This window comes from Tasmannia lanceolata, unplaced genomic scaffold, assembly GCF_043159265.1.
Source record: "Tasmannia lanceolata isolate RefF3 unplaced genomic scaffold, GAP_Taslan_0.1 ptg000054l, whole genome shotgun sequence".
Classification (NCBI taxonomy): Eukaryota; Viridiplantae; Streptophyta; class Magnoliopsida; order Canellales; family Winteraceae; genus Tasmannia; species Tasmannia lanceolata.
This window is the reverse complement of record NW_027518731.1, coordinates 2,389,111-2,402,811: the sequence shown is the minus strand read 5'-3', so window position 1 is coordinate 2,402,811 and position 13,701 is coordinate 2,389,111. Positions and strand designations below refer to the sequence as shown.

General features: G+C 35.8%; 1 protein-coding gene across 6 annotated transcripts; it reads left to right on the top strand.

The window, feature by feature from the left end:
• Positions 1–1,334: 1,334 nt before the first annotated feature.
• On the top strand, positions 1,335–12,637 carry PFI (tubulin folding cofactor E / Pfifferling (PFI)). 6 transcript variants are annotated; one of them, XM_077375626.1, is made up of 16 exons: positions 1,344–1,868; positions 2,800–2,970; positions 5,097–5,143; positions 5,959–6,105; positions 6,190–6,264; positions 6,466–6,587; positions 6,690–6,832; positions 6,999–7,060; positions 9,182–9,289; positions 9,400–9,434; positions 9,664–9,732; positions 10,062–10,153; positions 10,237–10,313; positions 10,430–10,507; positions 11,783–11,889; positions 12,352–12,600. In XM_077375626.1, exons 1-15 carry the CDS (start codon positions 1,511–1,513, stop codon positions 11,879–11,881), a joined length of 1,683 nt encoding a protein of 560 aa, XP_077231741.1. In that variant the 5' UTR covers positions 1,344–1,510; the 3' UTR covers positions 11,882–11,889; positions 12,352–12,600. The 6 variants fall into 6 exon arrangements, 4 of the variants coding, with proteins under 4 accessions (XP_077231743.1, XP_077231742.1, XP_077231741.1 ...); XM_077375625.1 differs by having other exon boundaries at positions 5,956–6,105; XR_013241357.1 differs by lacking the exons at positions 10,237–10,313; positions 10,430–10,507 and having other exon boundaries at positions 1,341–1,868; positions 5,956–6,105; positions 10,062–10,198; positions 12,352–12,637.
• Positions 12,638–13,701: the final 1,064 nt, after the last annotated feature.

The following is a 13,701-nucleotide window of genomic DNA, read 5'->3' as shown; positions in this document are numbered from 1 at the left end:
TTCTTTCATAATTGCGGCGTAGACATATATGATAAGTTTTCAGGTTGCAGACGATGATGAGGCGGTCAATCTTGTGATTGAAGAGGGCAGATCGAGATCTCTTCCCAGATTTGACTAGACGAGTTCACTCAGAGTAACTACAAAAGTGATTGGCTATATTGATCGAGTCAGGTAGAATCAGGGTGTGTTTAATTGGTGCTAATGCAAGTAGTTTGGCTCTCACATGACTAAATTATATTACAGGCAAAAAGGGGTAACAATGACAAGCCCTGAACGAGTTAAAAACTTGTAAATGCAAATGCCCTTATAACCATTAGATCCCTTATATATGTAAATCTACTTATAACTATTTAGGGATGCGCTAAGGACTATCGCAGAAGGCATTTCTGGACTGGCGATTGCATTAGAGAGCAGCCACTTAGGCTCACTTTTCAGCAGATTTTGTCTTATTCATTTAATCTATTTGAGGTGATTGCTCTCAAATGCAACAGCCTGCCGCAGCAAATTCCAACTATTAAATTTCTAATAAATTTAGGGAAAGTGATATATCCGCCCATATTGATTACTTGGGACAGCCAGGGCGAGTGTACATAGCAATCAGCCCCATTGAATCCTTCTGACGTGAAGTACATGGCTTACACCATAGGAAGATCCAAACCATCAATTTGATGGGCCACAAACAGGTTGTGCTCCAACAATCATTTCCACAGGATGATTTCAACCCTCCAAGCTATAGATGTTTCCATGCAGTTGCTCAGTTCCTCTATGATCGGAGGGCTAGGATCATCCTATGGAAATAATTTTTTGGTTTCAACCTGTACTTTGTGGCCCATCAAAAGGACGGTTTGGATCAGCCGATGGTGTAAGCCTTACAGTACTTTTGTAAAAAATCGGACAATACAGGCTTATGCGATATAAAAACTCTGCCTCTGGTCATATTTTAACAGGACAAGGGTATTAATTTAGTTGAGAATTTATATGATGTGGGGCCGTATAAAGCTATGTTTTCAAAAATTAAGGGCTAGGATCATCCTATGGAAATGATTTTTGCAGCTCGACCTATTTACTTTGTGGCCCAACAAATGGACTGTTCGGATCATCCCATGGTACAGGCCTTCCACATCATATAAAATCTCAGTTTAGTCATAATATGAAAGGCTACTGATATTCCCACTACCATGTTTTAATAATGGGACACACTCACCTGGTCCTTTATTATTTAACTGGCTGTCCAAGCCTATTACAATTCTCAATAAGCTCTCAATTGCTAATTAAATTGAGTTCGTCCCATTAGAAAAACATGGTAGTGTAGATATCAGCAACGTTATGAAAATTCCCATTTTCCTTGTTCAAAATACACGGAAGCCACTGTTAAAATCTGTCTGCAACTCCACGAAGCAGTAGTTCTCACTCTGCAAACCCCTAGAGATTTTCCAGCACTTCAAAATTCCCACTCTCTGTCTCGATTTCAATACTAGGGTTTTTAAGATCAGAGCTTTTGGCACAAGAAATGAAAGACTTTTCTGGTAAAACCGACATTTCTTTATCAAATGCCAAAGAACCCATCTCGAGTGGCATGAAATTAGGGTTTAGAATCGATCAAAGAGTTCATTCATCCACTGATTCTCGGAGAATTGGAACTGTGAAGTACGTGGGACCCATTGAAGGCTATTCAGGGATCTGGGTTGGTGTTGATTGGGACAATGGAGAAGGGAAGCATGATGGGTCTGTTAATGGGGTTCGATATTTTCAGGCAAAAGACGCCAAATCGGGTTCATTTGTAAGGGCTGAGAATTTGAGCAGTGGGGTCTCGTTCTTAGAGGCTCTCAATCTTAGATACAGAGGAGATTCCACCAAGGAAGAAGAGGGTATGTTGAGAGGAAAGTCCAACTCTATTGTGGATTTTATATGTTATAATCTTTGCAATGAAATGTGGGTTTTTACTTCTGTTTTTTTTTTGAAAGTGGGTTTTTTTTCTGCAATGGAGATGGAAGTACTCACTCTTTATCATGACATTTCATCTTAAGTTCCAATGATTCAGGCATGTTAGTCAGGCCATGTATCTGTTAAGATCCTAAGTGGTTTAAAGGCTTTGCCTAACGCGTTCTATGGCTCATGGGGCTTTTGGCATATTGGTTAGGTACCTATCAGATGTTATGTATCCTTTGGCAATGTGTTTACAGCTATTTGGATTTCCTTTATTCTAGCAATAGCTAGGTTGCTATGGATAAGATATTTCCTTTATTTTATTCCTTTTTTTTCCTTTATTTTAGTAGTAATATCTTAGCAACGATATGAATAAGGCTGTAATCTCTTTCTGTTTCACATCATGAATAGAATAGCAAAGTGGTTTAGGAGATTTGACCGTCTCGGATAGGTTTGCATGCTTCTCTCTAAAGCTGAATTAGGAATATTTTCATTATTATATCAAAATGGAGAACCTACCTATGTTATACTACTGCATTTTAAGCTTACTTTAATGAGATTGTTTCTTAGATCTAACAAATTCTTTCTAGCATTTTCATTCTTTTCTGTTAAATTCCATGATCAGCTTGTCCCTAAGTGGGTGCGAAAAGTCTCTTAGCATTTAGTATGATTTTTCTTTTATCTGGCCTTGCATCTTGTAAGGATTAAATTTATTCTCAATTTTGCTCGAATTTTATCCATTGATTCTGTACTTTCTAGTCCATTTATTGCAGTATGATGTTTTGCTCAGTGTATCTAAAGAATTTTTAATATAGGCAAAAACTAGTGGGGATTTATATTGATAATTCAGTTTGTTTTTTTATTATGTTGCAGAGGAAATGTATGTTCTTTCAGCAAGTAATAAACGGGTATCCATACAACTTGTTGGGAAGCATAAAGTCCAAGAAAAGATAAGTCGATTTGAAGATTTGCTCATTGCATCACTTTCTTATTTAGGAGTTAGCTCAACTGGACCTCCACATCAGATCAATGCTGTAGTCCCGAGTAAGTTTATTTCACTTAATAGTCTACTGTTTTCCTTCTTTATGGAGTACTTTTGAGGTTCAACCATCCATACTTCTTTAAAAGTGTTTTTAAACATGAGTTAATTTTTTTCACTGAAAATTGCATGAATTTACTAGTTGGCATTTCCTTTAGGGTCTGTTTGGTTGCTCAGCATAGACTTGGAGAGTAGTGGAATAAGTAGTCAGTAAGGAGGAGACGAGCATTGGATTTGCCTGGAATTACCTTGGAGAATAATGGTAAGTAGTGTTTGGTTGCGCAACATAGAGAAAAAGAGAGAAAAAGCACCATTCCCAATAAATTTCAAGCAAAATTCCACCTTCTTTTGTGGATTTTGGCTTGGATGTTATAAGGAAGGGACAAGAATGCCACATCAACAGACATGCAATAATTGCCGAGGTGATATCCCCTGGGGTCTCTAGGGAGGCAGTGAGTTCAATGCTATATTGGAAACCAAACGGGGAATTTTGCTAACATGGCACCCAAGTGCCAAGCAAAGTCCCTATTCCTCCCTAGCTTTTGTGCAATCAAACATACCTAGGGGAATGCTGAAGCGCAACGGTTATGTTCCTCTTTGACCCAGGGCAATACCAGGGATTGGCAAGGTTTTAAATTTCGGTTTTAGTTTTGACCACAATGGAAATCGAAATATTTTGGTTTCGGTGGAAATTTCGGCCGAAATCTTGTAACTTTCATGGAAAATTTTCAGTTTCTCTAAAATTTCTGGGGAAATTTCAAAAATTTTGGTGGAAATCTTGTAAAAAGGAAATTTCCAGTTGTGAAATCCTATAAAAAAACGATTCCATGCGAATTTTGTTTCAGTTTTAGTTGAAATCCGAAATTTCGGCTGAAATTTAGAACCTTGGGGGTTGGTTACACCCATAGTTAGCAGAACCTTGCTTATTTAAAAAAAAAACATATTTTGTAGGTTCGATGTTTAATACTCTGTTTAAAACTTTTACAGAAACAGAACTCCGTGTTGTTTATCAAAATGTGTAAAACATGTTTTTAACGTATTAAACGCATTTTTTAGCCAACTTTCCCACGTTAACCCCGCTATATTTGGTAAATAACAAAATTTTAAACGTATTAAACGTAGGTTTTCATGTTTGCATTTATTTGACCATTTCTACTACTTTTTTTTCTAGCCAATGTTCTATTAAATTCGAATTTTTCCCATCCTTCTTTTGTTGTATCATGTTTTGCTAATCATGGTTACACCTCATTTTTTTTTCTTATTTTCTTATTATTTTTCTATTTGTTAATTTTGGTACAAAGAATTACGTAAGCCTTCGTCACTCATCGAAGTGCAGATTCTTGACACTAGAGCTCATTGAATGTAGCGTGTCCCTTGGGATACCGACTTTGAAGGCAAATCCTAGGCTCTTTCATTCTTATGGATCTTGTAAAATTGTGGTTAGGAAATGAATGAAATTTGAGAATGTTCTTGACTGATATGAGTTACTTGAAAATAGTGTATAAATTTGGTTTATCTTGTTTCATTTCCATTTCTCCAAGTTTTTGCATCATAAAAATGATCAGACACTTGCCTCTAGAATTGTTCATTATTTGAACTTAGATTTGGCGAATATGGTTTATTTTTCTGGACAAAATGAGCCATTTAAATATCTAGGAAGTCAAATTTGTATGCAGCTAGTTTTCCTTTTATGTGCATTAAAGATCTGGAATTATTTTTTTCCATCTTTATTTTTTCTTTCTGCACCGCTAAGGATGGATTTTGTTAAATGCTTCTGTGCACAATCTCAGTAAGGCCTCTAACCTCTTCCCTTTTCTTGGAGTGTACCGTTGACGTAACTTTTGTTTTTTTTTTCATTTCCGCTTCTTGTTATTAGTAAAGCCTTTTTAATGGTTTTCTCTCATCTTAATGTCACGTTTACAATTGAGTAAAAGGCATTTCTTTTGTTACCAAGTAACCAAGCTATGCATAGCAATTTTTTATCTTGACTCAAAACCTATGTTGAAGCTCACTGTATACCTTGTAAACGTCCTTTATATTATTAATTCTGGAACCCTTGTTGATCTCTCAAGGTTATGTTTTAGTGAAGAGTGTATTGGCACCATAGTTACCTTGTATTATGTTATTGCAGATCTAAAGGAGCTTGATTTGACTGGAAACTTGCTTTCAGAATGGCAAGTATGTTTCTTTTAAGAAGATTATAAATTAATTTGCTTTTAAGTTTTTACTGTCCAAGGTTCTATGTGTGAAGTATGTTAAGTTGAACTGGTAGTTTATTTTGAGAATAGTGCAGTTTGTTTATTTTAAATAAAGTTGTGTCATATTGCCATATACCAAGCATTTTGCTTCTTTCAAAGTCAACATCATGTGAAGACATAAGCCATTGATGGAGTTCATGTTCCATTATATGACCAATATCAGCTGAGAAAAATACTAATCTTATAAAATAACTTCATCTAAATCAGTGTACAAACCTCACAAAGTGTCACATCGTCACAGTTGCTGGAAAAAAACATTAGGGAGATAACTATTATGGATCTAAGCTCTCTAGAACCTTCTCAAACAAGAAGTTTCTGTCTCTCCTCTGCTTATACTTCAAGAATCCCTTCATTCTATGTCATATTCTCTTCATCTTTCCCATGAATGTGGAGCCTGTTTACCGCAGTGGTTACCCAGATCAGATTCTTGAATCCACATCCTATAATTATAAATTACTTCTTTTTACCATTAAAAAAAACTATAAATTGCTTCATGTAAATTTCACTATGGGCATCATAAACCTTGAGACGGTTAGAAGTTAGTTATTATGTGTTCTTTGTTTTCACTTGAACAGTTTGCTCCATTATGGTATATTTATATAAGACTGATATGCTGAGTAGAACATTTTCTGGGTATTTCCTGAACTGTTTTACCTATTTACAGGTGATGCAATGTGCGTGCATAAACCAAATAAAGCATTTTTACTAATTTGATGCCATTTTGCTCTCTAGCAGGATGTGGGTGCCATCTGTCAAGAGTTACCAGCTCTTGAAGTTCTCAATCTAACTAACAATTCTATGATGCATGATATAACTGAGCTTCCTTTACTGCAAAACATTCGCATTTTGGTTCTCAATAATTGTGGAATCATATGGAATCAGGTATTCCTCAGGTTCTTTGTTATGCATCTTTTCTATTGTCCTATGTGTTTCTTTCAAATTGATGACCACGATGATTTGCTTCAGGTTGAAACACTTAAACAGTCACTACCGGCTGTTCAAGAGCTCCACCTAATGGCAAATAAGTTGAGGACAATAGAGGTATGCACTCTTGACTACAGAGGGGAGGAAGTAATACACTGCAATAATTTTCTCCCAAATTAATTTTGATTTCTCAGTGGGGGTCTTGCTATGAAATTAATTTGTTATTTCAGTTTTTGTTCCTCAAAGCATCATCTCTTTCTTAAACTTCCCAACTACTTGCATGATGTGTGACTATTTGGAAGCTTATGTTCCTTACAGCCTGCAAATGCTGGTTCAACAAGCACATATGTCCAAGGATTTGAGTTTTTGCAAGTTTTGAACTTGGAAGATAACTGTATAGATATGTGGGATGAAATTCTGAAACTTTCTCAGCTTAGAAGGTAAGAATAAGAACTACTTTTCTCTGAGAAACTGTCAATTTATAGATATATATCTGCATATATAATTCAACCACTGAAAAAATGTTATGGTCGCTGTTTCAGATTGGAGCAGCTTCATCTGAACAAGAACAATTTGAAGCGCATATTTTACCCAGATTGTGATCCAATACAGGATTTGTTGGGCAACTACGAATTGGAAGAAAAATGTGTTAGACCTTTTGAAAATTTGCGGTGCCTCCTACTTGGTAACTTGACAACTTTTCACTCAAGTTGTCCATGCTTCCTTGATTTTGGCTGAATTACTTGTTTCTACTGGTTACTAACCCATAATATACTTCTGGAGTCCATGCTTCCTTGATTTTGGCTGAATGACTTGTTTCTACTGGTTACTAACCCATAATATAACTTCAGGGGGTAATAATATCGAAGATTTGGAATCTGTGGATTCACTGAATTTTTTCCCTAGCTTGATGGTAAGTTCATTTTCCTCGATCCATTTCATGATCCTTGAGGCTTAAAAATGTCCTGCAAATATTACAATCTTTATTGTATTCAGTTAGGGGCTGTTTGGATACGCAGATTTTAGAATCCAGGTTTTAGTTTGAAAGCGGTGTAAATTTCTGGATTTTACAATCCATTATCCTGGAAGAGATTTCTAAAACCTGGAAACAGGGGAAGATCTCCTACTCTCTCGCTCGACGGAAAGAAGGGCGAGAGATCAGAAAATGAGGGACGGTCTCCTTCTCTCGTCTCCCATCCAGGATTTTGAGGAAATCCAAGATTCCAAAATCCACGTATCCAAACTGCCCCTTATTGTATTTTCAAAAAACTGCCCCTTATTGTTTACATCAGATGTTAATCAACCTCAGTAATGTTAATTCTACTTGTACAGGGAGCTGTACTTGTTTTCTACTTTGCTCAGAATATATATATATATATATATATATATATATATATATATATAGAGAGAGAGAGAGAGAGAGAGATGAAGAGTTTTGCGTTTACACAAACACACACACACACACACACACACACACACACACACACACACACACATAGATATAGATATAGTTGCATATATTGCTGATTGGAACTCACTATGTATTTCTACTGGATTGCTATCTTCTGTAAATCATTTCTTTAGGACCTCCCTCAGTCATGGTTTAATGATCACACAAATAGTTCAGCTGTCACACTTGTGACTTGATACATATATGCATTATCAAATGATGTTTATACAAACGTATGCCCAAATCTCATATTTGTAGGTTGATAAATAAGAATGCATTTATATTTTGAGGCATACATGTATTTATTCTATGCCTAGTTACCTGGACATATAAGAACCTGCATAAAAAAGATGCCCAAATCTCATATTTGCATGTTGTTACATATTATAGAAATGCATTTATATTTTCCAGCGTATGTGTATTTATTTGATGCATACTTACCTGGACATATAAGAACCTGCATACTTGCCTGGACATACAAGTACCTTGTACATCCATATGTATATCCAGCTTTTTAAGCAACTGATTAGGCAAGCCCAGTCAATTCCATTGAATTGAAAGCTTCCACTGAGACGTAAAACTGTACTGGGTGATTTACGGAGCTTTAAGAAGCCATGCAAGTTTTGTTCTGGGATTAGTAGAGGATAATTTCTTACAAGAAACTAGTGTTCTTGTAACTTCAACCCATCAAACTGGTTCCTTGTTGAAAGAAAATTAAATCCAGCATGGCAATTTAAAGCAATTTTGTGCTGCTAAGAGCTATATCTTTTGCATGGGTGCATTTTGGGAGCCTCTTTTCTCTTTAGATTTAGTTTGTAATATAGGCCTAAATTCTAGGGCATGTGTTCACTTTGCTTAGGAGATGTCACATCTGTGCTATTTCTTCACTGCATCTTGATAGAATAGGCATTTAAATTTCTTTTTGCCTCTTTAGTATGTCATATTCACCCTTATCACTTCAGACTCATTTTCTCCATTTAAGCAATGCCGGGATCACTTGTTGAATGTTGACTTGTTATGCCTCATAATGAGTTCATTTTAGTGAATTATTACTTTTAAAAATTTCTTGCATGTGATTTTCCTATTGCATGTGATTTAGAATGGAAGAAAATGATCCACGTAGAAGAACCCAACTAGAACCAGGATTAGAGCCGGGTAGATCCCTTTTACCTTCTTCATGAATTTTTTTCTCTAAAGGATTCATTTAGCCGGCCCCAACTAGCTTAGGACAAAGGCTTTGTTGAGTTGAGTTGAGTTGAGTTGATTTTCCTATTGCACGAAGCCAAAAGTATGGTTCTGAAGTTTTATATGCATCATTTTCATTTAGGCTCCGTTTCTTGCAATGTAAAATGGGCGTAATTGTATTACGCCCATTTTCAAGTTCAATTTTTTTTTTTTTTTTTGAAAGGTTTCAAGTTAAAAAAAAATGGACATAAAATTTGTTTTACATCCATTTTACATCGAAAGAAATGGAGCCTTAGGTTTTCCTGTAAATATTACTGAATTTTGCCTGGTCTTGGTAGTACCTTTGACGTAGTTTCTGGCTTCTGTTCTAACAGTGCTTCACGTTGCATTTATGTGAAGGATGTTAGGCTTTCTGAGAATCCAATAGTTGATCCAGGAAAAGGTGGTATACCCCGGTTTGTTTTGGTTGCACGTTTAGCGAAAGTCCGAATTCTAAATGGTAGTGAGGTAAAGGCTGTGAATTCTGTTGCCTTCTGAATTTTGCTTTCTAACATAGTCTATTTTTTAATGAGACTAGAGCACTTATCTGTGTACCCCATCTTGTGTACACTTTTTAGGTAAGCCCACGTGAGAGGAAAGAGTCTGAAATTAGGTGCGTTGTATTTAAGTTACATGACATTGGTTGGTCTGTTCTGATATTCAGAATCATGGTTCATGGAGAAACTAACTTGGATAGCTAATCACTTTTCTGTTTTTCTGTCTTGGAATGATAATAAAATTTTATTAAATAAAAGTGAAAGCAGAACATTTACAGAAGGGGCAGAGTTTACCTCACAACTAACACTGATCTGAGATAATCTAACCCAGGAGATGAATTGCAGGTATGTCCGTCTAGTAATGTCTAAGATGCAATCTGACAATTCAGAAGAGATCAAGCAATTACATCCAAGGTAATTTCAGAATCCATCTCAATTTACGTCATGTGCCAGCTCATTCCCCTTGGCTAATTTGTGGTAGCCAACTTAGCTTTATTCATTTAGGAAGGAGAAACAGAAGTTGAAAACGGGTCTAAATGATAACATTTTCAAAGTTCATAATATGGAAAACAATTTCAATTTCAATGAAAAAAATCATTGAAAAATTTTTCAATGAAAATATACTGTGATAAACGTTAATTTCTTCCTTGTAAGATTGATATTGTTTCTTTATCTAACTGGGCATGATCGATCAGTGACTACCAAATACCATGCCCTCTCACCTTGAAATGAAACTACTGCAGATTTGCTGAGCTAAAAGAATTGCATGGAATTGAGGATGAGAAGCCATCTACCAGACTGGCAGGCCCTCAGAAAATGGCTACAGGACTACTTTGTGTGAATCTATATATACCAAAAATGATTACTTTTTATGATTCCGGTATTGGCATGCAAAGAATTTACTTGTTCTTTATGCAGCTATCACTCTGAAATGTGTTGGGGCATCCATTGGAGAAAAACCACATTTGACAAAGAAATTGCCTGCCACCACTACAGTATGCCTCTTCAGATTTTTTTATAGTCCTGATTATGTACTACTGTGAATTTATACGAGTGTTTGGATGTGTATTTATTGTAAAGTAGCGTCTAATTAGTTTATAACCTATGCTAGGTTGGCAAGTTAAAAGTTCTATGTGAGAGCTTCTTTAAGCTGAAATCCATCAAGCCAAAGTTGTTTCTTCAAGAGGAGGTATGTATTTACGGCATTCATTTTGTACTAGTGATTACTGATAATATAGAGATGGGTCATAAAAAAGCATACTAGACACAAATTCAACAAGGTACACATGATAGGATAATGCTTGCAGAGCAAATCATTATATTTGAATGGATAATTCAGTTGAACCCATTCATATATCAATGATGCACTTAGAACTTTACACACATGTCAGTATTTGATGCAGGGGCTCAGGAAAGCTCACATATAAACATGTCTGCGACTCTCTGCAACCATATGATAATGTCAAAATATATAGTGATTTTTTTTTTTTTGAATGATCAAAAAATATATGATGATTAAATACTAGTTTATGCAAATTTTGGGTATGATAGAAAATGATTCCGCATAGACGGAAATCTATTAAAACTAAATAAGTAGTATTCAATTAAGAGAACATCTGGTGCATCTCATTTGCATCATGGACAATTCCAATCATCTCGAGTTGGATTTTCCATCTACGAATGTGTCACTAAGGATGGTCCACCTGAAAAATATACCAATTGGGATGATTGTAATTGTTCAATTGGTAGCCAATAAACAAACAATTAAAAAAACACCTTTAGTGTTCTAATCATCATCTGCATGCCATTGATTCGACAATTAGGATCATCTGATCAGAACAGTTTCTGGGCCTTTAAAAATTCATGGTAGAACACACTGGATGGACAGAGTCCAGATTGTTAAGCCAACTCTGCATGTCACAGTCCATGTGACTTGCACAATAATTTGGTACAAATGAGTTGCATTAAATAACAGACGGACAGAAAAAACATATAATTGAAAGTTTTGTGCATTTTTCTTACCTGACTGGATGTAGCAATATTCCATTTTGTGAAATAAACAATCATTTCTTCAAATGATTCAATTGAAGTACTGGAACATATAGAATAATTTTTCTATTCTGCTATAAAAAATATAGATAATTAATTGCCTTGCAAAACAGTCACAAGACAAGTGCTTTGTGTTCTGCTTTTGTAATTTAATTTTTTTTTGGGACATCAGTGCATCCGTAAGAGTTAAAGCTAGAAATGATCTATTGTAACTTAGAACTGAAATAAAATGCTTTTTCAGAAAAAATATTCCACTGCTTTCCGTAGAAAAGATAATTAACTAGAAGACTTCCTTTCTATCAGACAGATGATTGCTGATACTTTGCTGCATGTCCTTTTATCAAATACTACTTTTAGACCAGTATCTAAGCCTTTTGCTGAAACACCTTTGTGCATTTATGTAATTCTGTCACAGGGCTCTCCGCTGCCATTATTGCTTGACGATGAAATGGTTTCATTGATGGAGCTTGGAATTGGAACTGGATCAACCATTCTAGTGGATGAAGAGAACTAGTGAACTTGGTATGGTTAGTTTTCACGCTATAAATATTGCAGTACCATATAATCATTCTTTCTTTCTTTTTTGAATGGTTACAGAACCCTATAATGATTACCTGGGTAGATAAGCTAAAGTACCAAGGCAGCGCCTGTGCGTGCTTTATAAGTTTATATGCTGAGTGGTTTTTTTTTTGTTTTTTTTTTGAAATACGACTGATTTATTAATTGGTGTAACTGGATTGCATCAATGGGGACAATGCGTCCCACCAATGGAAAAACACTTGTACAGCGAAAACCCAAAAACCCTCTTATCATTACCCATTTATACGCCCCACCTCAGCTGACCAGTAGCAGTTCAACTCTGTTCCGATACACAACTGAACCCCAATTTATATGTGAACAGGAAAACAGAAAATCTTCCTCATTCTAGCGTTTGCTTTATATGCAGAAATGGATCTTGATTCTTTTTTTGTTGTCTTTTGATAGGGAAGGCAACAGTTAAGGAGACTAGAAATGCCAAAGAGAGTATGTTGCAGGATCACAGGCGATTTCTTCATGAGAAATTGGCAACCAACCAGTTGCAACACATTTTATCATTCACCAGCAAAAGTTAGTATACCAGTCTATGTATCATGATACTGTGTTAACTGCCTATAATTGGAATTGTCACTCAATTGTTTGATTGGATCTTCTTTTGCTCATGTTTTGATTTTAGTGTATTAAGGAAAATCTCAACCCGAGCTCCCAAAAATTGACCCAAGTTGCACCTCCAGATTAGACTATTGTACAAATCGCGCGAGAAAAATGCTAAAATGGGCAATGGCTTTTCAGCTAATTTGTTCTGTACTCGACTCAATGTGGATATGATCGTATCCATCGGTCCGATTAGATGACAAATCCCACCTTGATCTGATGATCTAGCCCCTTTGATCCATCTACAAATTGGTTTCTACTAACTGAAGAAGATGGGTGCCTAAATAGTGTATCATGCCAGAAGCGTAATAACTGTTCAAGTTGTAGATCTCCAACTTTGAAGGAAAATATTAGGCCTCTTTGATACCACCAAAATTGATCCTTATTTCCAAATGACATTATTTGAAGTTAAATTTATTTGTAAATGGAATATTAAAGTTATTCTCGAAGCAATCGTTAATGCAAGATGAAGAAGCCATCCCTAATTGCAAATGTTTTTCATTTAAATGAGCAATTTAAATAATTAATGAAAGATGAACCAGTTCGTTTTGGATTTTGAGTTGATTCTGAGGCTAGCACTGATTATTAGACTGAACTAACTTGACCTTCATATGTATAGCTATAAGTGTGCTGATTTTACGACTAACCTTTGGCACAAAAATCTCAGAAACTTGCTCATTCAAAGTTCAAACTTCCCCTTTGGATGCCCAGAAAAATTATGTTTAAATTTGCAAATGAAACCAATCAAGTTAATTTTAGGTAAGTGATATATCCGCCCCCTTGTGATTACTTGGGACACCCAGCAGCAGTGTAAGTGGCAATCAGCCCCTCTGCAGTCATTGATACACAGCCTGTGGGTGTACCAATTAATCAAAAGGGCTGGATATATCACTTCCCTAAATTTGTTTGGGGATTTGCTAGGGCCATCACAAAAGGCATTTTGCGGACGAGCTGTTGAATGAGAAAGCAACCACAATGGCTCAGATTTTCTCTCATTCATCTGAGATGGCTGCAAAATGCCTCCTGCGATGATCCCAGCAAAACCCTAGTCGCAAATAATTGATAATAATTATCTTCAAAAAGATTTGCATTTAAGCAAAATGAATTTGAAGTATCTAAAGAGGCCCCTAACATTATTATTAG

Coding starts and splice junctions, on each gene's coding strand:
- PFI (XM_077375625.1), top strand. CDS start 1,511: ATGAAAGACTTTTCTGGTAAAACCGACATTTCTTTATCAAATGCCAAA. Junction 2,971..5,096: donor GATCAATGCTGTAGTCCCGA/GTAAGTTTATTT, acceptor ATGTTATTGCAG/ATCTAAAGGAGCTTGATTTG. Junction 9,733..10,061: donor ATCAAGCAATTACATCCAAG/GTAATTTCAGAA, acceptor AAACTACTGCAG/ATTTGCTGAGCTAAAAGAAT.